General features: G+C 48.9%; 3 protein-coding genes across 6 annotated transcripts; 2 read left to right on the top strand and 1 right to left on the bottom strand.

Annotated features, from left to right (window-relative positions):
* Nucleotides 1-4,962: 4,962 nt before the first annotated feature.
* LOC122368363 lies at nt 4,963-7,993 on the top strand. The gene is made up of 2 exons (XM_043342236.1): nt 4,963-5,090; nt 5,532-7,993. The coding sequence occupies exons 1-2, from the start codon at nt 4,994-4,996 to the stop codon at nt 6,158-6,160; spliced, it is 726 nt and encodes a 241-aa protein (XP_043198171.1). The 5' UTR covers nt 4,963-4,993; the 3' UTR covers nt 6,161-7,993.
* Nucleotides 7,994-8,819: 826 nt separating this feature from the next.
* LOC122368362 (inositol polyphosphate 1-phosphatase-like) lies at nt 8,820-27,499 on the bottom strand. Of its 4 annotated transcripts, none has more exons than XM_043342232.1 (8): nt 27,457-27,499; nt 26,817-27,038; nt 18,652-18,774; nt 11,972-12,128; nt 11,038-11,209; nt 10,641-10,839; nt 10,062-10,192; nt 8,820-9,582 (listed from the first exon to the last, which is right to left on the bottom strand). In XM_043342232.1, the coding sequence occupies exons 2-8, from the start codon at nt 27,027-27,029 to the stop codon at nt 9,468-9,470; spliced, it is 1,110 nt and encodes a 369-aa protein (XP_043198167.1). In that variant the 5' UTR covers nt 27,030-27,038; nt 27,457-27,499; the 3' UTR covers nt 8,820-9,467. The 4 variants fall into 4 exon arrangements, with proteins under 4 accessions (XP_043198167.1, XP_043198168.1, XP_043198169.1 ...); XM_043342233.1 differs by lacking the exon at nt 27,457-27,499 and adding an exon at nt 27,245-27,351; XM_043342234.1 differs by lacking the exon at nt 27,457-27,499 and adding an exon at nt 27,288-27,321.
* LOC122368361 lies at nt 15,321-18,259 on the top strand. The gene is made up of 2 exons (XM_043342230.1): nt 15,321-16,931; nt 17,389-18,259. Exons 1-2 carry the CDS (start codon nt 15,636-15,638, stop codon nt 18,184-18,186), a joined length of 2,094 nt encoding a protein of 697 aa, XP_043198165.1. The 5' UTR covers nt 15,321-15,635; the 3' UTR covers nt 18,187-18,259.
* Nucleotides 27,500-27,734: the final 235 nt, after the last annotated feature.

Below are 27,734 nucleotides of genomic sequence, written 5' to 3'. Positions count from 1 at the left end.
AGCGATTCTTGTCTCTCTTCACATGGCGTGCCTAGGCGGATAATGGCGGTAAGAGGAGCTCGATAAAAAGGAGAACTGCCGAGAACCCAAAAAAAGGGACACCCACGATCAGCTACGAAACTGGGAACTTAGCAGAGATGTGTAAACTGATATGTAGGTAGTTAGTACCGAGGAGGTGCACAAGGACTCCTCAGGCAGATAACGGTGGAACTGGGAGCTCAGCAGGTCTGGGCGCTGCTGAGCAGACGCGCACTGGACGGCCGGTCGATACTGTCGAGCTGCCACTGACATGACGCCTGCCGCTAGGCCACGGCCGTTAGAGCCTTTGGATTTCCATCCACTGCGTACAGTTCAACTACATTTCCGGGCAGGTCAGCGTTTTTGGAATGCTGTAACTACAAATAGCTCCAATCATGGTCCAAGAAGAGTCATGTTCCAATCTCCTCTGCAAGAGCACGTAGCTGGCAAAGGGTGGCAGACCGAAAGGTAGACTCTTTTCCTCGTGTTTCCAAGCATATATGCCAAAAGCAACGGAGCAACGGCAATAAGTTATTGAAAATAGCCTCCACTATTTTTGTCGGTGCAATGAGGAAACGCCGTAGCTAAGCCTATTAGAAACAGCGAAGCATGCAGCCAAATAATGCCGTTGAGAAAACGACGCGAAATTCACTACAGAACGCTAGAAAGTCTGGCGCAAGGAAGTGTACCGTCCAAACTAATCCTTTTGCACGTTTCTCTTCATTAGCATAAGTGGTATTACAAGCTTGTTTTCAACTGAGTTTCTTGCCTGTTTGAATGAACTATGTTTGATGTTAATTAGCTCCTGCCCGAAGCAGGTAACTACCAGGAAACTAAACTATTCGCATCCCTAGAGGTGTTAGATGAGTTTCCTCTACGGAAGCGCCTCTCTTCCCTGGTTGGCATGACAACAGCCCGGCAACATTGATCGCCGGTCGTGAATTGTCGTCACACATGGTGACAGAGAGATGTGTGCTCAGACCGGGCGCAGAGCGACAGAGAAGAGGAGGGACGAGAGGAGAGGAACTGATAATTTAACCCTATTCCTGGCGGGAGGGGGGGGGCCTCAGGAGCCCCCCCCCCCCTGAGGTTTTTTGGTTATTTCTCCCAAACGCGTTGAGCTAGGAAGCTCAAATTTTCTGACTTTTCCTAAAAGGCTTCTACGCAACATGTCTGAAAATTTTGAGTTGATCTGACCTCAGGTCAGGTCACCAGAGGCGGTTTGGTGACCCTACCTCAGAAAAGTTTGCAATCACGCCAGAGCTAGAGTTTTTGACCGATCAATTTCTTCTCTTCAGGCTTTAGTTAGGGTACCAGTATGTGCAATTTGTATATCTCGGAATTTTGATATCGGTGACCTAAGGTCAGGTCAGTTTCGCGACCTCCCCATTATAAGTCAATGGGGGAAAAATCAACTCCCTGTTTTTACCACTAAAACGGGTCGGAATGGCCCCATATACCATACATGACTTCATATACGATCAACCTTCACTACCTTGAGGTCTGTTTTGCTGTTGGGCAGCTGTGAGGTCATGTGACGTCATCAAAGGTCACCAAAGGTTTTTGGCCAATAACTCCGTACAGGAACAAGATACAGACGCGTGGATGGTCTCATTGTGTTCAGCTTGTCAAGACGCATCGAATGATATACATGATGACCTCGAGGTCACGTGACCTGAGGTCAACCTTTGACCTTGACCTTTCGAGGTCAACATATATATCATTCGATGCGGATTGACGAGAGGATCACGATGATGCCCTTAGTTTGTTCCTATCTTGACTAATTCGAAAGTTATTCGAGAAAAAACTCTCTCCATATCTAGCGCCGCCATTTTGACTTTTTCGACCCCTGTGACGTCATCTTTGACCTGACCTGAAAATGACCTTTGTAAAAATTGTAGACCTTGTCCATGCGTATCCGATGCCGTTTACCGCTTGTCGCTATCTTGCTTCGTTCTCGAGATCTCAGGGGGGGGGGCCGAATCGGCCCCCCCGCCAGTTTCTTGTCCCGGCGGAGCCCGCCAGGAATAGGGTTAAGGTAGAGATAGACAGAACGATAGATAAATAGATAAAGAATGTTCACTGTTTGCTCAATATACCGCCGGTGGAAACCGGTCATGGATTCAGAAGGAGATAGACAGGGAGAGGGATCAGAAAAGCTAGGGAGAGGGAAAGAAAGAGAGAGAGAGAGAGAGAGAGAGAGAGAGAGAGAGAGAGAGAGAGAGGGAGGGAGGGAGGGAGGGAGAGAGAGAGAGAGAGAGAGAGAGAGAGAGAGAGAGAGAGAGAGAGAGAGAGAGAGAGAGAGAGGGAGGGAGGGAGGGAGAGAGGGAGAGAGGGAGAGAGGGAGAGAGAGAGAGAGAGTGAGTGAGTGAGTGAGTGAGTGAGTGAGTGAGTGAGTGAGTGAGTGAGTGAGAGAGAGAGAGAGAGAGAGAGAGAGAGAGAGAGAGAGAGAGAGAGAGAGAGAGAGAGAGAGAGAGAGAGAGAGAGAGAGAGAGAGAGAGAGAGAGAGAGAGAGAGAGAGAGAGAGAGAGAGAGAGAGAGAGAGAGAGAGAGAGAGAGAGAGAGAGATCCCGTAGCGGCCTGGAACGCCGGCTTGGAGCGAATCTCTGGATGCCTGGGATGGTAGACTGTGCCGCATTACACCTGTGATATGCGGGTAGCCTACCAACCCACTCGACGCCAGCTCACGACGCACTGTAGGCCGGCAGCCTGAAAAAGCGCTAGAAATTCCCCCAAACTGACTGTCCGCAATATGAACAAAATAGGTATCATTTAATCCCAAATTGATCGAAGAATACGATTCCGATGCTAGTTTTGCCCTAAGGTCAAAATTGAGGTCGTCAGTTGTCACCAAACACAAAACAATTTAGACTCTCTATAGGCCACCACATTTACCGATTTTAATGATGAACTTTAGTGGTAATTTATTAGTTGACCAATCGTCGTTTTGAACGAAATTTCCTGTCAGACTAGTTCAGGGCACTGTTGTTCACTGTGCCAACATCATTCTGACATATTGCATCGCTTTTCTGCAAGATAAGCTAGCTGTTTGCAAGCAGCTGCAAGACGTAATTTAAAATCATATCCAATTTTTTAATTAGACTTTTATAAAAACGTTATTTCGAGCAGCTAAAAATGAACATTTCATACTAGCCTCTGATTACTCATCTTTTGTTCCATATAGGTGCTTTGCTGCTTTTCCCTGCTACTTTTCGAGATATGCGCCAGTAAACCACATGATGTAGGGGCAATTGTCACCTCGCCGCTCTACTGAAGGCCCGGCGCTCTTTAAAACGCTGGAAGTTGTGAAAAACAAACGCTTATAATCTAAATGAAATACATGTCCCTGAGCTCAGAATTGATCAACGCACACAATGCTGTCAACATTTCTGGGCCAAACTCAAAAATTCAGTCATTATTAACCCCTAAACACAAGTCAGTGATAATCAACAACAACTTGCTCTTTAGCTAGACTTTTTGAGAAATGTTATTTCGAGCCGTTAAAAATGGCCATGCCATACAAACCACCAATCATCTTTCTGTCATGCCCTACTCGCAATTTTTGCTAATGCCTGCTACTCTTCGAGGTCACGTGACCTCACCATTAAAAGTGAAAGGGGAAATAAGGAAACTGTTGTTTTTGCGCATGGAATGATTTCAAACTATCTCAAGCACACGGAATCGTGATTTCGTGCACTCCTTGCAAGATCCGATGCTTTACTTTTGCATTTTTGACCTTCCGTGACGTCATTTATGACGTCACACCGGTCATAGGAGTTTCTCGTCAATAACTCATGATCAAATTGAGCCAGCGACTCGGGAAAGCCACCAATGGACTCGGGAAGACCTCCCGAATCGAATGATATGCGATACGACCTCCTTCGATTAAGTTCGTGGCCTGATGGGCTCTGAACTGACCTTGACTCGAGGTCAATACCTTAAGTTGACCTCACCCGAACAAAAAGTATACCATTCGACGCGCCTGAGCCAGGCGAACACGATGGTGCCAAAATCGCTGCTCTGCGGCCACTTTTTGCGAAATTATTTGCCAAAAACCGAACCCTACCTTGGGCTTTTTGACTTCACCTCAGAGGTTACCGGTTGACCTGGGACCTTAAAATCGGATATCAATCGTTCCGCCTTGAAACGGCGCACACGCTTGTTTTTTTCCGCGAGGCTCTAGCTCCATTAGGGGCGAAACGGCAAAAAGGGGTCGTACCAACCCTCCCCCCTCGGCCGGCTGAGGGGGTGGGGGGTCCGACAATAGGTCCGGCGAGGGTTAAGCAGCCCCACTTCGTTTTTAGCATGTTTGCTTGTCACTGAGATCAACAACTCAATCACAAATAATTTCTAGCACTTTTCCGGACCCCCGGCCCAGTGTGCGACGCCTCGGTGGAAGAGAATCAGCTTGTCAAGAAACTCAAAAACCTGAGCGCCGTTCCCTGCAAAGTGCAAAATAATCATCACTAGTCCGCCTTAAACAGGAAATCAATCTGAAAATGCATAGACCTAACTTATACATACTATCAACCACACGGCGAAAAGTCCTGAGTGAGAGTCCAGTCCGCTCCACCAGAGGCGACCATTGACTGAATCAGTCCGCTCCACCAGAGGCGACCATTGACTGAATCACCTCACAGGCTCACTTGGCTTCACATGACTTCCCCCCCCCCCTATTTCGTGCAAGAAGTAGTTACACACATGTTCCACCTCACTCTTCTGTGTACCAGGGGTGCCAGGTGGTTGGATACCGGCCGTTGGGCAGTGAAGGGGCGGGGGTCAGCGGGGGAGGGTTTGGGTCGGGGGAGGGGTATCGCGGAGGTCACCCTCGTCGGGCCGACGTCGTCTCACGCACAGCCGAACGGTGGCCGTCAGGCTGACACGTCGGCCGGTCGTACCGCCCATTTAGCCGTCACGTATGTGTCAGAGCCGGGGCCGCGGGGCGCCGGGACCAGTCGCGCCGACTCCCAGCGAGATGGGTCGGCTCCCTGCGGCAGCGGCGCCGCTGGCGCTCCTGACTCTCCTGGCACTACACACGGCCGGCACGGCGGCGGCCAGACAAAACGGAAAAGGTGAGACACCGCAGCTCAGTGTTTCAGTGAATCGTGAAATGACTGGATATTATGCCTCGAAGCTTTCCATTAGTGTGAGGCCAGAAACCGTCCCTATCTAATACGACATGAATGTTATGTATGTAAATATCTCCGAGCCGGGGGGGGGGGGAGGGGGAGCAGTCGCAATTGAACAGTGGCAGAGTCTCGATGTTTTCGCAAGCTCAGTGCTCACTGAATACAATCCTTGTCCTCTGTGTAGTTTATTTCGTTCAATTCTCTAGGCCTAATTGGGGATAACTGAGGCTCGGGAGAAAAGCGGGAAGAATATCTTTTATAGCTCATTGCCTATATCTTTTTGTGACATTTGTCGAATCTCATTTAACGATGGATCCTTGGTTCTATGCCGTTTCCCTCCAGGCCGACTTCAAGTGTCTCACGTTTTTCTTTTGTCTTATACAGGAGAACCTAAGCCACCACCATCGCTCCGTCCCAAGCAATGTCACCTAAAACGTCTGCCGTCTCCAAACGACAAGTACATCCAGTACCAGCGCTGCCTGCAGCACAACATCGACCTGCTGTTCCCGCTCTTCAGCAAGAACAAGAACATCACCTCCACGTTCAACACCATGACCAGCATCATCAACAGTGAGATGGAGCGGCTTGAGCTGGGCGCCGTGATCCCGCCGACCACGGCCACCACCCTCGCCGGGATGCAGCTGCTGGTCGTCTCCATCAGCAGCGGCAACCTCCGCTTCAAGGTCCTCTTCTCCAAGATGGAGGGCACGCCGAAAATCGGCGGCGGAAAACGCAAGTCAGTCGAGCGGAGCAGTCACTCTACCAACATCACGATGGTGGGCCGGATGGCGCTGACGCAGGGGAACGTCGTGTTCTCCAACATCACGGTGCAGGCGCTGGACTCGATTGTGTTCGAGTTCGCCGCCGCTCAGGGTACTGCCGAGCAGACGCTCAGCATGGCGCGCACCACGGTACATGAGGACATCGGCGTCCCGATAGGTAAAAATCTGCTGCAGGTGGCCAACATTGTGTTTCAGATTTTCCAGGAAGGTGTCAAGTATCTGAGCTCGTGAAATGTCGGCGAGGGGGCTGGTGTGCATCACAGAACAGCGTCTCATGAACGGGGAGGGAGAAGTGTCGAGGATGTCTGGAGGGGGACAGGAAAAATTGATATCAATTTAATAAATTTCGGGTTTGGGGTTCGAGGAAAGAAGTGGATTGTCTTTGTAGTTGGTTAAGTGTCGTACAAGAAGAAGACAGTGACGTAATTATTTATCAACTGAACAATAAAAATAATATCGTCTTCAACCGAACTTGACAATATTACCGCAGATGTAGGTAAACGCCTAGCATCAATGCCCGTCAATGCCCTCGATACCCAATGCAATGTCAATATAGCATGCACTATGTCCAATGCAATATATATGTAATATGCGAATAGCAGCAAGTAGCGACTACACGTATGCCTGGCCAATTTTAATCATATTTGAATAAGACATGTGCATTATATAAGAAACGTTTACTCAGGCCAATCAGGCAAAATGCCAGTAATTCAATCAAAGTCCATGCCAGGCAGTCCGAAAAGTACATAAAAAGAAGATATTGCACGTAGCAGCCTAATAATGGAGCCCGAATAAGAAAGGGAGAGAGGGGGACAGGAAGAGTGAGAGCGAGGAGCGCTAAGGCAAATAGATCTTACTTGAGAACGACAGCCGAGACGTTTCAGTCCGCGGCTGAGTTGACAGTTACCTTCGCCCTGACTCAGTCTGACACCACTGGCTGACATTCTGACATTCTGACACCGCTGACTGACACTGTCTGACATCTCCCTGTCTCGAGTTCGACATCCTGACACCGCTGACTGGTTCAGCCTTACACATACACATCAAAGGTGGCAGACAGAAGTCGAACCAACCAATCGCACCGATATTGTCCGTATATCTCTCAAGAGGAATTCAAGTAGGCGGCGTTTCAAACGAAAGCAGGATATGTAAATAAGCTCATTGTATTCATTGCATATAACCTATCTTTTTCATAAGGACGACCTAACATTGACGAAAAGCCCACCGAACACAACACCTAAACTTCACACAGGAAAACAAACATACATGACGACAATCAACCCTAAGATGAAGGCCTAAATCAAAAGCAGCAGACAACTTATCAACAAATATGAAAGTGATCACACTCATAAAGAAGCAGGAACATAACGCTAACTACCATCGAGCAATCGCCTCACATTCTACGACTTTGATTCATGGCCGAAATGATGGAGCAGATCAGCCTAACCAGCACAAAAGCTGATATTGCATTCTACACATCTCAAATAGCAAACGATCTTATTAACACGGTAACGTGATCCTACGCTGTCAAGGAGTGGAAACCAGGGCAACACTCAGCCGTTGTTATGGCAACAGGAAAACATCAGCTCGCGAATGACGGCAGTTTCCATCTGCAGCAATAATCGAGCCAGGAACATGTAAAACCAGCTCCGAATGCCGGTAGCGATAATATTGAGGAAACGGTACCAAGGAAATGCCAAAGAAATGTTGAGATAGACCAGAAATGTGCACGATTTGCATGAATGGAAAAGACATATGATTTTTTTAAAAATAAATTTAGTCCGAACCTTTTGATGGGAAGGATTCGCAAGGACAGAGCCACCGCTGAGCGAAGCTTGTTTCGGTGACCCTGCCCTCTATCCTCCGATCGCGCAATTCCAGCTCTATGGCAGAATTTAGAGTCCAAAGTTTAACGTGCGCACATAGCCGCGCACGGCCGGTCCCCTCACTGACTTCGCCTGGCTAAGGCCTGCCACCAACCGCAACCATACCGTCAGGAGGCCCATAAATGTCAAGCGCCCGTCGCGCTTCGAACCCAGACTGTTATAACCGGGAACGCGTGCTCTCACCACGCGGAGTCCAACGCTCTAGCAACTGAGCTACGGGACCGGCTTTTTTTGACACATTTTGATGCATTTTTTTTTTCAAATTCCACATCAGTAACTTCAGGGAAGCATGAAAGATCCCTTTCAAAAGTGTCCAATCATCCGATTCTGATCAAATATGTGTGCTCGTAAGCTTGTTGTGGCATTGCTTGATCTGCCAAGAAAGACAAACTTGAGAAAAAGCGATTATCTGTACCCTTTTCAAAAGTTTCTATCAAATTTTCTATCAAATTTGTCGGAAATTCACGAGGGAACATAATATGTGGGGTTGGCAAAAATGCGTCATTTTGATGTATTATATGTCGACCTGAGATTCTATGGTCCAAAAGGGTCCCTCACATGTTTACAAAATGTTTATGCTTTTGTCAAGAGACCAGCTGCGATAATACATTCTGACAAGAATTCGCCGAAACCATGGCGTGAAATCCAATTAGATAAAATTTTCGTTTGCTGCTTGTTTGGAATCCAATGAGATCACACATCCAATACTAAGATCCATGCACATTCCCGGAGCATTGGAATACAAAAAATTACGTACCGAAAATACAATACATTCTAACCTAAAGCAATGAATAAAGCTTGGAAAGATTGCTAATATAAAACACAAAATGGAAATATGTATCAAAACTAAGTTGACGATCATCCCTTTCGACATCGCTTTCGGCTATGATCGAAAACATTTGAAAAGACAATGCCGAGACCGAGCCCATCCAATACAACACAACACCTTAGTGCTATCACGCCTCTAAGCAAACAAAAGAACAGCTAAATACCGAGTAATAAGCTATCATAATATGGTATATTAGGTGCGGTACAACATATGAACACCACGAAAGGGTAAAATCTCATTTGAATCTATATCATTCACAATTAAATTCATAAAGGCCAGATACCACGCCCTTGAACTAGTTGATCAAAGCCCACGACTCCATTGGCATTGACGCTACGGTCTTCGTCTAGTTCTAACATCAGTATTAAGTGCTTAAAAAGTCAGCCTACAGTAAAATCATAAGCAAACACCAGGCCGATTAGATTGATATAGTATGGTTCATTCAAAAGTTACCAAAATAAGGAGTAAACTTAGATTATCACGATAGGTCATTAACAAACCTGAATGTCATAGACTCTACGGCCATTATATACTCTTTGGGAGAAGCACTGAGCCTCTAATACTGGTGATAATTGCATCACGATAAACTGCCTTGCCGATAAATGTCATTCACTCCATGTTATATTGACTAGGCAGGAACTTAATAATTAAATAGCCAGCAAACGATCTCAATTGACCATATACTGGATCTAGGAAATGCAAGACATCTCAGTACTCGGTTCACATTACACAAAAACACCACTAGACGATACCTACCCCCCCCCCCTGCCCCGTCTGCCACCCCACTGATCCCCGCCCCTTCTAACCGCAGTGCGGGCCCGCCTTATAGCACGTCAGGACAGGTCGCCAGGGCGACGGTCAGACGCTTCAGGGACTCCTCGTCACGGGCAGCCAGCAGACAGCCGGAGTTTCGGCTGTCGGCCACCGTTCGGTCATACCTGGGGAAAAAAACAGGGGGAGGTTAAACATGGCAGAGGGGTGAAGGGAGGTAAACCCTACAATAAACCTGGAGGAGAAGAGGAAGGGTAATTGTGAGGGAAAAGAGGGAGGGGTTCATAGCTGGCAACGCCTGAGGAGGGGAGTCATTATGTCCGACAAATGAGAAAGATGTCTTCTTATTCAAAACAACGTGTCGTGAGTGAAAAAGGCCAGCATAAGAACGATCAAACATAGTTAAAGGAACACTGGCAACGGAGATCAGTGGTCCAGCATTTAAGAGATGCCTGGATATCACTTTTTGGCCGCTCGTGGCGATATGTCAACAAGATGCTCTGAGACACAAGTGACCGCCACGCAACTTTATCCAATTGCTCCTTACGTACAAAACGAAAATGCCCATGGCCTAAATGACGGACGACTGCGTACTCGTCAATCTAATCATTTGTACCAGCAGCTGAAAATGGTTCGGCCCCCTCACCTGATAGTTTTACCGTCCTTGAACACCAGCGAGCCGCCGACAGCCTGCAGGAGCGCGTCAGGGGCGCAGGTGTCCCAGAGAAAAGTCGACGACAGCGACACCACAAAACCGAGCGCCGAGCCTAGCGCTACCTGAAACAGCGACAGAGGGCAGGCGGGTGAAGAAAAGGGAAGCTTTGAGCAGCAGTCAGGAGATTTTGCACATGTCAATCAATTCAACTAAGATTACTTTACTAATAAGTTCAACCAATCAATTGCTCATGATGACCAAATGTGGTCGATTCAATCAGGTTCAAAATAAGTCGTTTCATTGACTTTGGCGCTTATATTGTTGATCCACTATAATCTTGTCGTTATCACAATGGGCTTCCCTTCATCTACGGCGTATCCAACCCACATAAAACACGACTTCGGAGGAGATGCAGCAAAGTGGTACCGAATCATGCATGACAAGAAACACGTTTGAGATGACTGTAGACTGGCGAGTGTTGATTGGTGATTGGTGAACTTGGTGAGTATAGCAGATCAATACAAATACAAACACAAACACAAAAGCACATCCACCCAGTTACGTATGTACCTGGAGCAGTTTGTATCCGGCCCCGGAGGCCGCCATCGGCTGCAGCCCGGCAGAGCGCAGAGAACTGATGACGTCATCACGCTCTGAACGTGACGTCATCACCACGGAGGACGGGGCAGCGGCGGGTGACGACGGGGGCAGGTTGGAGAGGCGCAGGTCACCGTGACAGACGCCCCAGTACTGGGCGGAGCTCCACGTCCTGGGGGCAGGGAGCGGCGAGTGAGCAGGGGTGGGATGAGGGCAGTTAAAAGTCTCACCAGTCACTCACCTAAACTCACCATCATCACCTCACCAAACACGCTCACTCAATCTGCACATGTAATCACCTCTATCATGTGTATTCATCACTCAAATACCCTGTGCTTCCACACGCTCCCAAGCAAATATCACAACTCACCCGTCACTGTTCTGGTTTCCGAACGGCTGAGTGACCACTCCCATCACCGGCCGGCCGGACGAGCGTCGGAACACGCCCACCAGGACGGTAACGGCCGGCAGGCCTGACGTCACTAGACGGGTGACGTCATCCGTATAGGCGGGCGCGCCGCGCACATACTCCGAGGTACAGTCTGTCGGGATGGGGGATGGGGAGGGTGTTACCTTTCCGAGCTTATTCGTGTCATCGTTCTGTGTCAAAGGTCACAATGCCGTGCTACTGCCATCGTGTCAAAAAATCACCATTTAATTTTGTTTTGTTTTGTAGGATTTAAGAGCTTTCAGTCTAAAGGCGGCCGCCCACTAGTAAAGCGCGTATTCAGCGCGCAATCGTTCAGCGCCTAGCGCGCTTAAAAGTTGAAGTATTTCAATTCGTCAGCGCGTAACTTGGCGCCGACCTGCCGACAAATAATCAGCTGACTGCGCTTCATCGCGCGTTCGGCGTTGAACCGCAGTCGTCGCGCAGCCCATAGACTCCAATGTTAAATTCAGCGCGTAAAGATGCGTGCCTAGCCAGTGGACGGCCACCTTAACGAGACTTTCTAGAGCCGAAATGATGATAGGAATCAGGGGGAGACATTGGACTTGGCGACCACCCTGGTGCGCCGACGGGGCTGAGCCCGTCACATGGACAGGACAGGCGAACCATCAGCACCACAAACGGTCGGCCCACCGCAAGTCGTGAGCATTCCCCTGAGGAGCTACTCACGTCCAATGAATGTGACCGTCCAGCCCGGCCCAGAGGGTTAGAGGCGTGGAGGAGGATTTGGCTGTCCCGAGGATGGAGCAGAGGGATTGGGGAGCTCCATTCCGTGCCAATGTTACTATTCCGTGTCAGAATATCACCAAGCTCTGTCATAGTGCCACTTATCCGTGTCAGTGCCCCCTTCACCTACCGATCGGGTCGATCCACACAGCGAGGTCCTCCAGCGGCAGTGAGGTCCCCTCCAGACGGCGGCAGGCCTCGGCGGCGACCGGCCCGACATCTGGCGGCGGGCCGTGAACTACCGACGCCATCCTGGCGGCCGTCGACGCATCGGCGCCCCGCATAGCCTGTGATGGAATGGCATCAAGTCAGATATGAATATGGGTGTGACGCTGTCTGCAACTTAGAGGGGTCAAAACGCCTATCTCAGCACTGACAAAGTCTATGGCACATTGCGCAATGTAATCCTGCATCAATGTAATTCTGCACAGAGGCGGATCCAGCTCAGAGGTTTGGGGGGGGGGGGGCAAACCATAAAAATTTATCGATTCTTTCCATGCATCGTCCATAGGCGTAATGTTAAAATCATGCCGTTTGGGGGGGGGGGCAAATGCCCATTTTGCCCCCCCCCCCTGGATCCGCCACTGATTCTGCAATTCTGCATGCGTTTTATTCAGGGTAGGTATCTACTAAGCATTTCAGACCCTCTGGAACAGTCCTTTTTGGCCCTTTCTCGTTACCTATACGCTTGATTTCAACCAAACTTTGACACAATGTGTTTCAAGGGCCTACCTAATTTTTACTAATTTGGTCTTTTAACAAAATGTCAAAATGAAAGGCACTTGTCGTTGACTTGTAATGGTAAAAATGGATCGGAAAACTCTGCACCGTGGTAGAGGCTAGCATGGCGTTGCAGCGTCAGCTGTTGCGCCGCAGCTAAGCTCCGCCCACTGTGCCGCGACACCGGGACCGGTCATTCGCCGCTCGGGGTCAGAGCGGTGCGGAGCTCTGACGGACTGGAACGAGACACACGCTAACGCAGGCATCATTGCGTGAATATTGTAAATGTATCTCGCGCGGAGAGAATAAGGATGAAGAATTCAACGCAGATCGCGACGGTGTGTGTATAAAACAATAAGCACTCCTAGCTACAGAATGTTATTCCCTATGCAGACTTAAAATAATCTTATTTTCAATAATTTATAGCGAGCCTCTCCGCAGCCGTTTTCCTACAGGCTATTGTGCATTTAAGGAGTAACGGGACAGAATTCACCGGACTGTCTTTGTATTCAACGGCCTTATTTAATTGAAGATATCCACATAGATACTTGTAGGTATTTCGTTTTTTTTTTTGTTTAAAAGAATATTTTTTTTTTGGGGGGGTGAAAATAATAGGTAAATCTTTCTATGACATTTCCACAATGCTTTCAGAATGTTGTTGATAGATCTTAGGCCCGAAAAACAATAAAACAGGGAAAAATATAGGATGACTCAATCTGAAAATGTAGATATGCAATATCGAGAGTTCATAATCTCCCGTCCTTCACTCCCCCTTGTCAGTCTCTCGTCTATACGTTCATAGTATATTGTCTCTCGTCTATAGCCTAATCTCTATCTTCGTCACTTGTCTCTGGTCTATCGTCTTCGTCTCCTGTCTCTGCTCTAGCGGCTATATGCATATTGTTTGTTGTCCACTAGCCAACGTTTACCGTTCGTCTCATTGTCACTTTGTCTCCTTTTCCTTTCTCTTTCTTCCTCCGTCCTTATTTGTCGTAGAACAACTAAAGGCCGTGTTACACTGCCGAATTTTGGCCACGGCCCTGTCGCCGAACCACGTCGTGTACGAAATCGGTGAACAGTTCACCGACAGAGGCGAACAGTTCGCCGACAGAGCCTGATTTGCAGAAAACGGGTGGGGGGCCCCCTTAACCGTGCGCGGGTCGAAGCTGATCCATGATTCGGCGACTATCGCGAATGAATGGCGAATCTGTTTCGAATAGTCGGCGATATCTTGGCAACAAGTCGACGCACGCAGCGACATGTCAATGTCGGCGGCGACTCGGCGACTGTTTGGCGATCATGTTCGTTTATTATAAGTTCGGCGAACGGCCACAAAATTTTCATTTTTCATGAAATATTCGTGGCGGTCGTGACGAACCGTATAAGTCGCGCGGTGGACACCGACTGGTCTCCGAAATGCCAAGACCGTGGAAGAAAGATCCCGAATTGGTCCGCGACATATGATGACTTGCATATTCGTGCACATTCGTGTACCAAAATTCGGCAGTGTAACAAGGGCTTTATTAATAGTTCATGACATGCAAACAAGTGCTCCACTCCGCTGCGCTGCGTGCGCGGCCCGCACGCCGGCCGGCCGGACTGCGACTGCCGCCGACATGACCCGAGGCTGGACCGCAAGTGGGCGGAGCCAAGCCGCAGTGTGCTAGTGCGTCTCGACCAATCAGAGGGGAGACAGCGTCCAGCCTGTGTCAGCCTCTAAGCAGGGCTCTGACGACCTTAACATTATCAGTCAATGACAAGTGCCTTTATTTTTCATTTTTCATTAATAGACCATATTGATAAAAATTAGGTAGGGATCTCAAACTACCAATGCCAAAGTTTGGTTAAAATCAAACGCATATACAACGACAAATAGCCGAAAAGGGCTGTTCCACAGGGTCTGAAACGCATTAGTAGGTATATCGCTTGACTTTATTTTTGCGGCCCTGGTGGCGCAGTCGGTTAAGGCGTCGACCCGCGGTGCGGGCGGTGCCGGGTTTCGGGTTCGATTCCCGGTTCCGCCCGTTCCGCGGGCGTCGTCCCCGGCTGCGTCACCAGGTGTGGGGTAGGCTCCCACTTCAGCCGTAGCCTGGCCCTGGGGGGTGGGGAATAGGACGGCGGGAGGAGCAGGTGCTCTCTCCTATAATTGGGACAAGAGCCCGTTGGAGAGAGGTCCGACTAAATAAAAAAAAGATACAGTGCAGAATACCATACTAACTAATCATTAAACTTCCATTCACAACATAAAGTGAACTGTATCAGTCTCCTACAGTTACGAGGTTAGCATCAAATTCCAAAAGGAATAAACATCTAAGCGTGCGTTCGACGTCCGGAAAATGAGGGATTATTATCCGGGATCACCGGTAGGCGGTAAGAATTTGGCATTGCAGGGACCAACGATGTAATTAGTCACATTTTAGACAGCTTTTGCCTCACTCATGGCTATTTGACTCGTTGTCATGTCCGTTGTACACGTTGTCACCTTAAAACACCGAATGATCCCGGTGATCCCGGAAAATTATCCCTGATTATTCGGATGTCGAACGCACGCTAAATGGTGCTTTTTCATCGCCGGCTAGGTCTTCTGCCTACATCTTGCGTCTGGTGAATCATAGAGCAGCTAGTCAAAGGGACATATGAGCAGCAAACCACCGGGGTGGAATTATATCTCCGTAGCTTTCTCAATAAGAGAAGGTCAACTGCAACAGAATCTCTACATGCGACGGTTGCCAGGACCCGAGACGAAAGTACACCGTGTTGCTAGGCACGCTTCAATACCTTTGGGACGAAAATATTTCAGTATGGTAAGAAAATCGACACATTTTGGCGCACACCCTGCTAAAAAAAACGTGCATGCTTAAATTGCAACACGAAAGATAGGTCTCTCATCAAACCGGTTTTTCATTTGACATGAAATAAGCACCAATGTATAATTGCTGAAAGAAGAAAGACTGAAAACACCGAGAAGAGTTACCTCCCATTTTGTAACACGCTGAATATACTAAACGGACCTAAATCCGTGGGCTCAATTGTATGGGTGAATAAAGTTCCACTGTAACGCATTCCAATACAACATGCCAGAGGAGGAAACGAAGGAAAAGACGCCAGAGAAGTCCTCAAGCGATAAGGAAAAAGAAGGCGACAATGCCAAGGAAAAGAAGCCTGAGCCAGCTAAAGACACCAGCAATGCAAAACCCGAACCATCAAAAGGCAGAGACAACCAAGCTTCTGCAAAAGACAAACCCAGCAGTAGCAGTGCCGCCAAGGAGGGAGAAGATAAAAATAAAGACGGCGCCAAACAGGACCCAAAGCAGAAAAGCGACACTGCAAAGCCCGCCGAAAAGACCAGTGAGCCAGGGAAGAGTGGCAGCAAGCAGGCCATCAAGTCGCCCTCCGCAGCCAAGACGTCTTCCTCGGAGCAGAAGCCGCGGAAACCGAGCATTGCCGTGAGCAGCACGGACCCCGGCTCCGACAGCCTTGTCAAGTCAGCCATGCAGAAGGCCCGGCGCGCCTCGATCCGCGCCAAGGGCCGGGGCTCGTCAGTTTCGCAGAGTCTTCTGGGACAAAAGACGAGTCGGCTCATCTCGACTGTGGATATTGCATCCACTCTGGAGGCCGACAACGTCTGGGACCTGGCCGTTAAACTGAAACAGGTCAGCACCGAGCTCAGCGACCCGGACGAGGGCCAGCGCGAGACGACGCTCATCGTTCTCGGCGGCAAGCAGTCGGGAAAGACGACGCTGGTCGGGCAGCTGCTGGGCTCTGAGGAGGCCGCGCGGCGCACGCTCGGGCTCGACTACACGTACGCGCGCCGCGCCGGCCGCGGTATAGGCCGCGACGTGTGTCAGATCTGGGAGCTGGGCGGCGGCACCGCCTTCCTACAGCTGCTCGACACGCCCGTGCGCGCTGAGCGGCTCTCCGACACCGCCTGCGTCATCGTCGTCGACCTGACCCGACCCGAGACGATCCTGCCCACTGTGGAGGCCATCACCAAGTACCTCGCCGAGCTGATCGACAAGAAGCTCAAGGAGGCCGGAACCACGGGCGTGTTGGTGCGGAACCTGCTCAACAGCCAGCTGAACGCGCGCCTGCCGGCCGACCACCCGGACGCCAAGGCCGTCAAGCCGCTGCTCATTCCTCTGGCGCTGGTCGGCGGCATGTACGACAAGTTCCAGCCGATGGACACCACCGAGAAGAAGGTGGTGGCCGAGGCGATGCGCTGGGCGGCGCACCGGCACTTTGCCACGCTGCTGTACTTCTCCAGCAAGGAGGTGGCTCTGCAGGGCCGCGCCAAGGACCTGCTGACGCACCTGGCCTTCGGAGAGGAGGCCAACCCGCGACAGTCGCTGGATGTGCAAAAGCCGCTACAGGTGAGGGACGAGTCGATCTCTCGATTTTACTTCTAGAGATAAAGCGGAGGAATATCCATTAAAGATGACAGCGTGGATAGAGAAAAGGCAATTAGGGAGAGGGATGCGAGATGGAAAGGGAATCAGTGGAAAGATGATAACATATTTAGGCCACTGAAGAAAATGGGAATTATTACTTGGGGTTTAGGGCAACCGGACTGCAGTGGACTTCGGCAAGGAAATGGGAAACTGTAGAGATCAGCTCGGGGCGGCGAAACTGTTTCATGAGCCAATGATTGTCATAACTCATATATGTCTACGATTAACAGACTTGGCCGTTTACTTCACATCACACTTAACTACTCAACATCATAAATTCTCACAAAAACCCACAATCAACTCAGCAGACAGCAGCAATAATCAATCATCCCCGATACCCCACCATGACTCCCTCCGTACCCCGTGCCCCGATCCACAGATCGCCGCCGGCTCCGACACGTTTCGCGCAATCGGCGGCGGCGGCGACGGCTCGCTGCCCTACGACGTGGTTCTGTCACACGTGAGCGCCAAGTGGCCGCCGCGACCGGAGGCCACCGGGGTGCCTGACGACCCGGCCAAGGACGCGCTGTTCGCCGAGCCAGAGGTGGACAGTCTGCGCGCCGAGAAGGTGAAGGAGCTGGACCGGCTGCGCCAGGACCTGGAGCGGCGCAGGAAGATGGCACTGGAGCGCGCCGCCGCCGAGAAGGCCAAGAGCAAGGCGCCGGCGGCCGTTTCGAAGCAGGCGGCGCAACAGGCGGCCGCCGAGTTCCTCGAGAGGCACCACAGTAGCATGGGAGAGGCGAAGAAGGAGGAAAAGGCGGCCACCAAACCCGAGGCGAAAAAGCCCGAAGCCAAGGCTGATTCTAAGCCGGTCACGAAGGCAGAGGGAAAGGATGGAGGTAAGGCTGCTGCCAAACCCGCGGCTAAGGACGAGGCCAAAACAGCTGCCAAGGCGGACACGAAGCCTGACGCAAAACCAGCGGCGAAGGCAGAGGAAAAGAAGGAAACGAAATCAGAAACGAAGCCCGAAGGAAAGGCACCAGCTGGTAAGGCGGATCCCAAGGCAGACGCCAAAGCAGATCCTAAACCAGCAGCCAAATCCGAGGCAAAGTCTGATTCCAAACCAGATGCAAAACCTGATGCTAAGCCCGCGACCAAAGCAGAGCCCAAGACTGAGGCAAAGCCCGCCTCAAAACCAGAACAAAAATCAGATGCCAAGCCTACCGCGAAAAAGTGACAGCTCCTCCTGTCGATGAACATGTATAATGTATATCCTGTGATCCAATCATCGTTGGATGCACGGAAATGCCTGAGCTGTGTTTGGATTTATGGGTTGTCACAGAGATGCTGTGTGATTGTGATGTGCACTTATCGAAAGCTGTACAGGCATACTCGATAGAGCACCATGCAGTTGGTACATAATACATATTAACTCATTCCAGTCTAATTAAAAACGCTACTTACCTCGTCCAGTGTCCTTGTTTGCCTTCTATTTTCCTAAGTGTTTGAACTATCTGTGCATTAGTCTAAGAACTACATCCAACATCATATGATCTATGTAGTGTTTAACAATGCTGACAACAGCAATAATGGAACAATGACCATTGAGGTAGCATAACCACTCGAATGGAAAACTTCCTTATCATTGAACAGCCATTTCTGTATTTGTGTACCATGTATCACGCATAACACGCGGACAAACCTGTTCAAGAAGCTCTGCCGTTTCTTGCTCTGTGGGCTGCACACCGAGGTCAAGGCAAGTTCCGTTCACAGTGGTAAACTGGCAGCTCTCCTCGCCGAGAACATGGCCACCCAGTGCTGGATACTGTGGAATACAGCAGAGAAAACAGTCAGTGTCAGTGGATAATTATCTTCAAGATAAGTATAGTCAGCGTCAGCCAGTAGCTATCACCAATATAATAATTACGAGCGAGCGAGCGCAGCGAGCGAAGCGAGTCTTTTCAATGTAACGGGAAAATCTCAGTATGAGCGGCCCGGCCCGGCCTGTAACGCTTTTGAGAGGCTTATATCTCAGCAACCGCTGGACCGATTGGCATGCGGTCTTTTTTGCTGGGTAGCCCCATCCCTTCTACCCCGTAATTGACTACTTTTGATACATCTCAGTGACCGTCGTGGCACGTGCCACGTGAAAAGTCAAGGGTGTTCAACAAGCTGTTTTGCAAAAGTAGTGATTTTGAGATGCCCATATCTCAGCAGCCGCTTAGGCGATTGTCTTGCGGTAATTTTTGTACGGTAGCTGCATCCCTTCTACCAAAGTCTAGATACTCTCGATCTATGTGATCGACCCCCACTGCACGTGCAAAATGCAAAAAGAAGAGGTGCCAAATTTGTTCCCATTTCAATAACTCGGTAATTACTGGGGCGATTTCGCTGAAACTAGGCATACAGGTAGGCACCCACCAGGCAATACATTCCCATTTGTTGCGGTCAGGGTGCTACTGCACGTGCGCTCGTGCAGGGGCCACTCCCAGATCTCGAGAACGGCTGGGCCGATTGCGCTCAAATTTGGTACACAGTTGGAGACCAGTTAGTAGCGTGCCGTGCAAAAGTCAGTTTGGACCCCGTTTGCAAGTGCGCACATGCAGAATGCCGCTTCCAGATCTCAGGAACGGCTGGCCTTGCGTTCAAATTGCACACCGCTAGCGACCGGTTAGAAGGGTGCCTTGCACAAGCCCGTTGGAAGTACCCTCTCGCACTTCCGCACGTTCAGGGCTCACTATCTCGCTCGCTCGTTCTTCGCCCAAAAGGCGTTTTACTGGTTATAAACATTGCAATATAACAGCAGCTTAGCAGGTCTAGATACTTTGTGGCATACCAAACAAAAATTGTTGAAACAACTCTGACGTCAAATCCACCTTCAAAGTTCATGAGAATTGTCTTCCAACAACAATTGATAGATTTGCTTTTAGTTGCATGACAACACTGACACAAAAAAGGGAATCCCAAACAGCTCGTAGGATAAAGTAAGTTTTGGGTTATATAAGGCTGCACTATTCAAAAGACCAATACAGGCTTTCAGGTTTGGCAGTGACAAAACATGCACTTGTTTTGCACCACAACACATAGGTTTAGGTAGGTACCTATGAAATGCACTATGAAGGGTATTAGTAAGTCTGGCGTCCCACGAAGATGCCAGATGGCCACGGTTCAGAAATTCCCTAGATATCTAGAGATATTCTTCGGAACGCTGTGTACGCTAAAGTTACCGACCGATTTCCGAAGGAAAGGTCTCAAACGATTCCCCGATTCACGGACTACCTTCACTGAGGTTCGTGACCTCAAAGGTCATGACCTTCGAGGTCAACATCAAGGTCAAACGACGGAAACCGCTCTGCACGCCAAAGTTAGCGACCAATTTCCAAAGTAAAGGTCTCAAACGATTCCCCGATTCACGGACTACCTTCACTGAGGTTCGTGACCTCCAAGGTCATGACCTTCGCGGTCAACATCAAGGTCAAACGACGGAAACCGCTCTAAACGACGGAAAACTTCTCGGAACGCTGTGTACGCTAAAGTTAGCGACCGATTTCCAAAGTAAAGTTCTCAAACGATTTCCCGATTCACGGACTACCTTCACTGAGGTTCGTGACCTCCAAGGTCATGACCTTTGAGGTCAACATCAAGGTCAAACGACGGAAACCGCTCTAAACGACGGAAACCTCCTCGGAACGCTGTGTACGCTAAAGTTAGCGATCGATTTCCAAAGTAAAGTTCTCAAACGATTCCCCGATTCACGGACTACCTTCACTGAGGTTCGTGACCTCGAAGGTCATGACCTTCGAGGTCAACATCAAGGTCAAACGACGGAAACCGCTCTGCACGCCAAAGTTAGCAATCGATTTCCAAAGTAAAGGTCTCAAACGATTCCCCGATTCACGGACTACCTTCACTGAGGTTCGTGACCTCCAAGGTCATGACCTTCGAGGTCAACATCAAGGTCAAACGACGGAAACCGCTCTAAACGACGGAAACTCCTCGGAACGCTGTGTACGCTAAAGTTAGCGACCGATTTTCAAAGTAAAGTTCTCAAACGATTCCCCGATTCACGAACTACCTTCACTGAGGTTCGTGACCTCGAAGGTCATGACCTTCGAGGTCCACATCAAGGTCAAATGACGGAAACCGCTCTGCACGCTAAAGTTAGCGACCGATTTCCGAAGGAAAGGTCTCAAACGATTCCCAGATTCAAGGACTACCTTCACCGAGGTTCGTGACCTCAAAGGTCATGACCTTCCAGGTCAACATCAAGGTCAAACGACGGAAACCTCCTCGGAACGCTGTGTACGCTAAAGTTAGCGACCGATTTGCAAAGTAAAGATCTCAAACGATTCCCCGATTCACGGACTACCTTCACCGAAGTTCGTGACCTCAAAGGTCATGACCTTCGAGGTCAACATCAAGGTCAAACGACGGAAACCGCTCTAAACGACGGAAAACTCCTCGGAACGCTGTATACGCTAAAGTTAGCGACCGATTTGCAAAGTAAAGATCTCAAACGATTCCCCGATTCACGGACTATCTTCACCGAGGTTCGTGACCTCAAAGGTCATGACCTTCCAGGTCAACATCAAGGTCAAACGACGGAAACCTCCTCGGAACGCTGTGTACGCTAAAGTTAGCGACCGATTTGCAAAGTAAAGATCTCAAACGATTCCCCGATTCACGGACTACCTTCACCGAAGTTCGTGACCTCAAAGGTCATGACCTTCGAGGTCAACATCAAGGTCAAAAGACGGAAACCGCTCTGCACGCCAAAGTTAGCGACCGATTTCCGAAGTAAAGGTCTCAAACGATTCCCAGATTCACGGACTACCATCACTGAGGTTTGTGACCTCCATGGTCATGACCTGTCTTTTCTGTTTTAACTTTGCGTTCTATTTTCTTGTATCTAAAGCAGGGGTCGGCAAATGGTGGGGCATGCCCCCTTTGGGGGTAATGGCGCCCTTCGGCGGGGGGTAATGAGGGCCTCTGAGAAAGCCTCATCTTTTTTTTAGAATTAATGGCTCCCTTGATGGGACAGACATCGCAACTGTTGTGCCATAGGATTCAAAGATTTGTCGAGGGCAAACGAACAAAACATGAACTGATTAGCTGGCGCATGCCAATTTTCATGTATGTACATAGCTGCTCACCATTCCGTACAGTCGCGCAAAAGTAACTGTCATGTAGGTATTAACTGGCGCTCGCCTATTGGCGTTTTCACAGTCACTAACGCAAGGGAGAGGAGTTGTCCATTGCACCCTGACCCGAGCATCTCGGCCTCTGAGCTGGAGCTTTGCAGAAAAATTGAGCGTGCTGCCCATGAAGATAGGCAGCGGCTGCTACCCAATTTAAAGGTTCTTGGTCATTTGGTGACCTTCCAGAGGTCAATGACAAGTCCCGAGTAAATCGGCTCTTGCTGTAACTTCTTGAAGTGAGATTTTGTGGCCTGCCATGATCTCAAGACAGATCTCACAAATCAACGGTTATTCGGGTTAAGGTCATGCCATTTTCAGGACAGATAAAGATGATCGGCTCGAGGGTACATTTTTCGTGATCCGACCCTTTTAACGTGATCTATTCTATTCCCGAAAAATACCCGCTACCCCTATGCGTATGGGGGTTAACCCGCGCCCCGATGGGGCTCCTGGGTATCCACGCCCTGCTGGAGGTGGAGGTTGAACACCCCTTACTAACTTGGCTCCGGTCACTAGCAAAACGCCGTAGTCGGCGTTCGAAAGAGGGTAAGAAATGATGAAGGAAAACTACAGTCACTTTTTAGGTCAAGTCAAAGGTCAGCTCACCAGAGGTCATCGAACGTAAAATTTCGCCAATTTCCAGGTCAACCTTTGACAATTTTCGACAAACTGGCCTATAGCTCAGGAAAGGATAGAGTTAGAGCGCTGTGGAAAAACGCATTCGATACTCAATTAGCTCAATTAGCAATTCCGTTCTTTCTGATGACGCCCCCAGATTTAACCTAATGAATAACGATTTAGCCTTCAGGAGACAAAAACTGCTAAAATGTACGTTGTTTGCCGCTAGTTTTTCTTCAATAGCGTTTCACCCAGAACTTGCAAGAGCGCACTTTTATCAGCATCGTGCTCCTCCCGTCGAGAAGCATCGAAGGTCTTGTTGCACATCAGGTGATCCGTGTCGTCGAGCTAAACACATCTAAGGTATTTTCATCGCTCTGGCATGCCTTTATCAAAAGTTATTAGCGAAAAACTATGATACCGTTCACGACCTGAAATGATCTCAGGGACATACATGGCGGGGTTGCGGGTGTAGTTTTCCGGTTCAGTGGTCATGTTTACTTGTGATTCAGTGCTTCACAGTGTTAGGAATGACACTCGTCCAAAAGAGGCGTCTTTCAATTTTTACCATTGAATTTGCGACCTCTCCCATTGATAACGAGAGAGGGCGTCAAAGTGAGCTGACCTTTGGTCACAGACATTAAATCTCCGAGATACAAATGGAATTTCATTGGTTTGGAATTTCAGTCATTGGTATGGAATTTCACTAAACTTGGTTATATCACCAATGGGGCCTGGCAGGTGGGGGTAATGGCGCTGCCTGGCGCCAAACAAGGGGGCACGACCCCGGAGGACCTGCCGACCACTGATCTAAAGTGTTAATATTTATCTCCTACACCTCCCCTTGTCTTAGTCGTGATACGGTGTATTACACATGTCCTGCGTCACCGGGTGACGAGGACTTAAGTAGGGCCAGTTTACTAAACAGTACCACAGTATCACCACCGGTTTTATTACATGTATTGTGCTGCGTAGTAAATCACATGTACGCGAAATCGGTCGCTAACTTTAGCGTACAAAGCGTTCCGAGGAGTTTTCCGTCGTTTAGAGCGGTTTCCGTCGTTTGACCTTGATGTTGACCTCGATGGTCATGACCTTGGAGGTCACGAACCTCAGTGAAGGAAGTCCGTGAATCGGGGAATCGTTTGAGACCTTTACTTTGGAAATCGGTCGCTAACTTTAGCGTACAAAGCGTTCCGAGTAGGTTTCCGTCGTTTGACCTTGATGTTGACCTGGAAGGTCATGACCTTTGAGGTCACGAACCTCGTTGAAGGTAGTCCGTGAATCGAAGAAACGTTTTAGACCTTTACTTTGCAAATCGGTCGCTAACTTAAGCGTACGCAGCGTTCTCAGGACGTTTTCGTCGTTTGACCTTGATGTTGACCTGGAAGGTCATTACCTTGGAGGTCACAAGCCTCAGTGAAGGTAGTCCGTGAATCTAGGAATCGTTTGAGACCTTTACTTCGGAAATCGGTCGCTAACTTCAACTTTGGCGTGCAGAGCGGTTTCCGTCGTTTGACCTTGATGTTGACCTCGAAGGTCATGACCTTTGAGGTCACGACCCTCAGTGTAGGTAGTCCGTGAATCGGGGAATCGTTTGCGACCTTTACTTTGGAAATCGGTCGCTAACTTAAGCGTGCAGAGCGGTTTCCGCCGTTTGACCTTGATGTTGACCTCGAAAGTCATGACCTTCGAGGTCACGAACCTCGGTGAAGGTAGTCCGTGAATCTGGGAATCGTTTGAGAACTTTACTTTGGAAATCGGTCGGTAACTTTAGCGTGCAGAGCGGTTTCCGTCGTTTGACCTTGATGTTGACCTCGAAGGTCATGACCTTCCAGGTCACGAACGTCAGTGAAGGTAGTCCGTGAATCGGGGAATCGTTTGAGACCTTTACTTTGGAAATCGGTCGCTAACTTTAGCGTACAAAGCGTTCCGAGTAGGTTTCCGTCGTTTGACCTTGATGTTGACCTGGAAGGTCATGACCTTTGAGGTCACGAACCTCGTTGAAGGTAGTCCGTGAATCGAAGAAACGTTTTAGACCTTCACTTTGCAAATCGGTCGCTAACTTAAGCGTACGCAGCGTTCCCAGGACGTTTTCGTCGTTTGACCTTGATGTTGACCTGGAAGGTCATTACCTTGGAGGTCACAAGCCTCAGTGAAGGTAGTCCGTGAATCTAGGAATCGTTTGAGACCTTTACTTCGGAAATCGGTCGCTAACTTCAACTTTGGCGTGCAGAGCGGTTTCCGTCGTTTGACCTTGATGTTGACCTCGAAGGTCATGACCTTTGAGGTCACGACCCTCAGTGTAGGTAGTCCGTGAATCGGGGAATCGTTTGCGACCTTTACTTTGGAAATCGGTCGCTAACTTAAGCGTGCAGAGCGGTTTCCGCCGTTTGACCTTGATGTTGACCTCGAAAGTCATGACCTTCGAGGTCACGAACCTCGGTGAAGGTAGTCCGTGAATCTGGGAATCGTTTGAGAACTTTACTTTGGAAATCGGTCGGTAACTTTAGCGTGCAGAGCGGTTTCCGTCGTTTGACCTTGATGTTGACCTCGAAGGTCATGACCTTCCAGGTCACGAACGTCAGTGAAGGTAGTCCGTGAATCGGGGAATCGTTTGAGACCTTTACTTTGGAAATCGGTCGCTAGCTTAAGCGTACACAGCGTTCCGAGGAGGTTTCCGTCGTTTGACCTTGATGTTGACCTGGAAGGTCATGACCTTGGAGGTCACGAACCTCAGGGAAGGTAGTCCGTGAATCGGGAAATCGTTTGAGACCTTTACTTTGGAAATCGGTCGCTAACTTCAGCGTATACAGCGTTCCGAGGAGTTTTCCGTCGTTTAGAGCGGTTTCCGTCGTTTGACCTTGAAGTTGACCTTGAAGGTCATGACCTTGGAGGTCACGAACCTCAGTGAAGGTAGTCTGTGAATCGGGGAATCGTTTGAGACCTTTACTTTGGAAATCGGTCGCTAACTTTAGCGTACACAGCGTTCCGAGGAGGTTTCCGTCGTTTGACCTTGATGTTGACCTCGAAGGTCATGACCTTGGAGGTCACGAACTTCAGTGAAGGTAGTCCGTGAATCTGGGAATCGTTTGAGACCTTTACTTTGGAAATCGGTCGCTAGTACTTTGGCGTGCAGAGCGGTTTCCGTCGTTTGACCTTGATGTTGACCTCGAAGGTCATGACCTTCGAGGTCACGAATCTCAGTGAAGGTAGTCCGTGAATCGGGAAATCGTTTGAGAACTTTACTTTGGAAATCGGTCGCTAACTTTAGTGTACACAGCGTTCCGAGGAGTTTTCCGTCGTTTAGAGCGGTTTCCGTCGTTTGACCTTGATGTTGACCTCGAAGGTCATGACCTTTGAGGTCACGAACCTCAGTGAAGGTAGTCCGTGAATCGGGGAATCGTTTGAGACCTTTACTTTGGAAATCGGTCGCTAACTTTAGCGTACACAGCGTTCCGAGGTTTCCGTCGTTTGACCTTGATGTTGACCTGGAAGGTCATGACCTTTGAGGTCACGAACCTCGGTGAAGGTAGTCCGTGAATCGGGGAATCGTTTGAGACCTTTACTTTGGAAATCGGTCGGTAACTTTAGCGTACACAGCGTTCCGAAGAATATCTCTAGATATCTAGGGAATTTCTCAACCGTGGCCATATCTGGCATCTTCGTGGGACGCCAGACTTACTAATACCCTATGAAGCGTTTTTAAAAAGTGGACAAGGCTCAATCAAATCAAACATCCAGTGAATATTAGTTAGTATACCTCATAGTGATGTCAATTATGGTAAATCTGAATACCGATACCAAACCAAATACCAACCAAACCCATGGGGAAATACCGAGTCCAAAACCAAATCAACTTGGAAAAATGAGGGAAATACCAACTTTATACCAATTTCTTAGCCTTTTATACATTATTGAGGGTTAATGATACCAACAAAATACCAAACAGGTTACGATTGAAAATGAAATACAAAATACCAAGTTGCTATCAGTTTGGTATCGGTATACCAAAAAGTTGGTATCTGATTGACATCTCTAAATTTATTACCTCAGCACTGATGTAATGCTGAACCATGGCTTGCACCATGACATCTGCAACAGTCTTAAAGTCCTGCATGACAGTTTTATTCTTGATGATGTCTGCCTTTCCCTCGACCACATCTTGGAAGATGGTGGACTGGCGACAGACTCTGGCTAGATGAGCTGCACGCTCTGAGCAGCAGAGCAGAACATGAAGCAGATCTGCGCCTTGACACTCCATGGTGTCAGTCTGAAAGGAAGCAAAAACACATCAGTATTGAGTACCATGGTGACACTGATAATTGGAACATCATTTACTGATTTACAATACATATAATCTAAATAATACCCATTGGCCATTAACCCATGCAGTGCTGGGGCTCCTGGATTTCCATGCCCCGCTGGGGGAGGGGTGTTTGGCTTGAACACGCCCTCATTCTAGCTTTTACTAAGTACCAGTTGCTTTGCTTTTACTTCAACTTCGGCTTTTGGCCCTCACATGGCGAAACCTGGTAGGTAGGCGGCATTCGAAAGAGCATAAATTTGACGATATTACTTAGGCTATTTTCCAGGTCGGGTCAAACGTGAGGTCACCCTACAAAACAAAGTATTCTTATAGTCTCACATGCTGCCACCGGAACAACAAAAATCAAAATAACCAAACGCACCCCCTATTGCCAATTCCTTGGCCAATTCTTAGTACCCTTGGGCAATATAACTGGTCATACCGGTCATACCCTAGCAATATGTTCTATGAGATACTATCTATGAAAATATGCATCGTTGCCATGGAAATTGCTGTCAAAATAGCAGGTTACCACGTAATTTTCTAGAGAGAAATGAATACTCTGCCTGTCAACTTTTATTGAACATGTCAATTGTAAATTCTGCGCCAAAAAGCTAACGATGAAAAAAGAAAGCAGCTACTAAAATAAAGACATGCATA

The sequence above is a fragment of the Amphibalanus amphitrite genome, unplaced genomic scaffold (assembly GCF_019059575.1).
Source record: "Amphibalanus amphitrite isolate SeventyFive unplaced genomic scaffold, NRLGWU_Aamphi_draft 000942F_arrow, whole genome shotgun sequence".
NCBI lineage: Eukaryota > Metazoa > Arthropoda > Thecostraca > Balanomorpha > Balanidae > Amphibalanus > Amphibalanus amphitrite.
The sequence above is the reverse complement of the archived record's forward strand: the minus strand, read 5'-3'. Positions and strand labels throughout refer to the sequence as shown.

Coding starts and splice junctions, on each gene's coding strand:
- LOC122368363 (XM_043342236.1), top strand. CDS start 4,994: ATGGGTCGGCTCCCTGCGGCAGCGGCGCCGCTGGCGCTCCTGACTCTC. Junction 5,091..5,531: donor GGCCAGACAAAACGGAAAAG/GTGAGACACCGC, acceptor TGTCTTATACAG/GAGAACCTAAGCCACCACCA.
- LOC122368361 (XM_043342230.1), top strand. CDS start 15,636: ATGCCAGAGGAGGAAACGAAGGAAAAGACGCCAGAGAAGTCCTCAAGC. Junction 16,932..17,388: donor ATGTGCAAAAGCCGCTACAG/GTGAGGGACGAG, acceptor CCCGATCCACAG/ATCGCCGCCGGCTCCGACAC.
- LOC122368362 (XM_043342232.1), bottom strand. CDS start 27,029: ATGGAGTGTCAAGGCGCAGATCTGCTTCATGTTCTGCTCTGCTGCTCA. Junction 12,129..18,651: donor CGGCAGAGCTTCTTGAACAG/GTTTGTCCGCGT, acceptor ATTCCATCACAG/GCTATGCGGGGCGCCGATGC. Junction 10,193..10,640: donor CCGGATACAAACTGCTCCAG/GTACATACGTAA, acceptor TCGCTGTTTCAG/GTAGCGCTAGGCTCGGCGCT.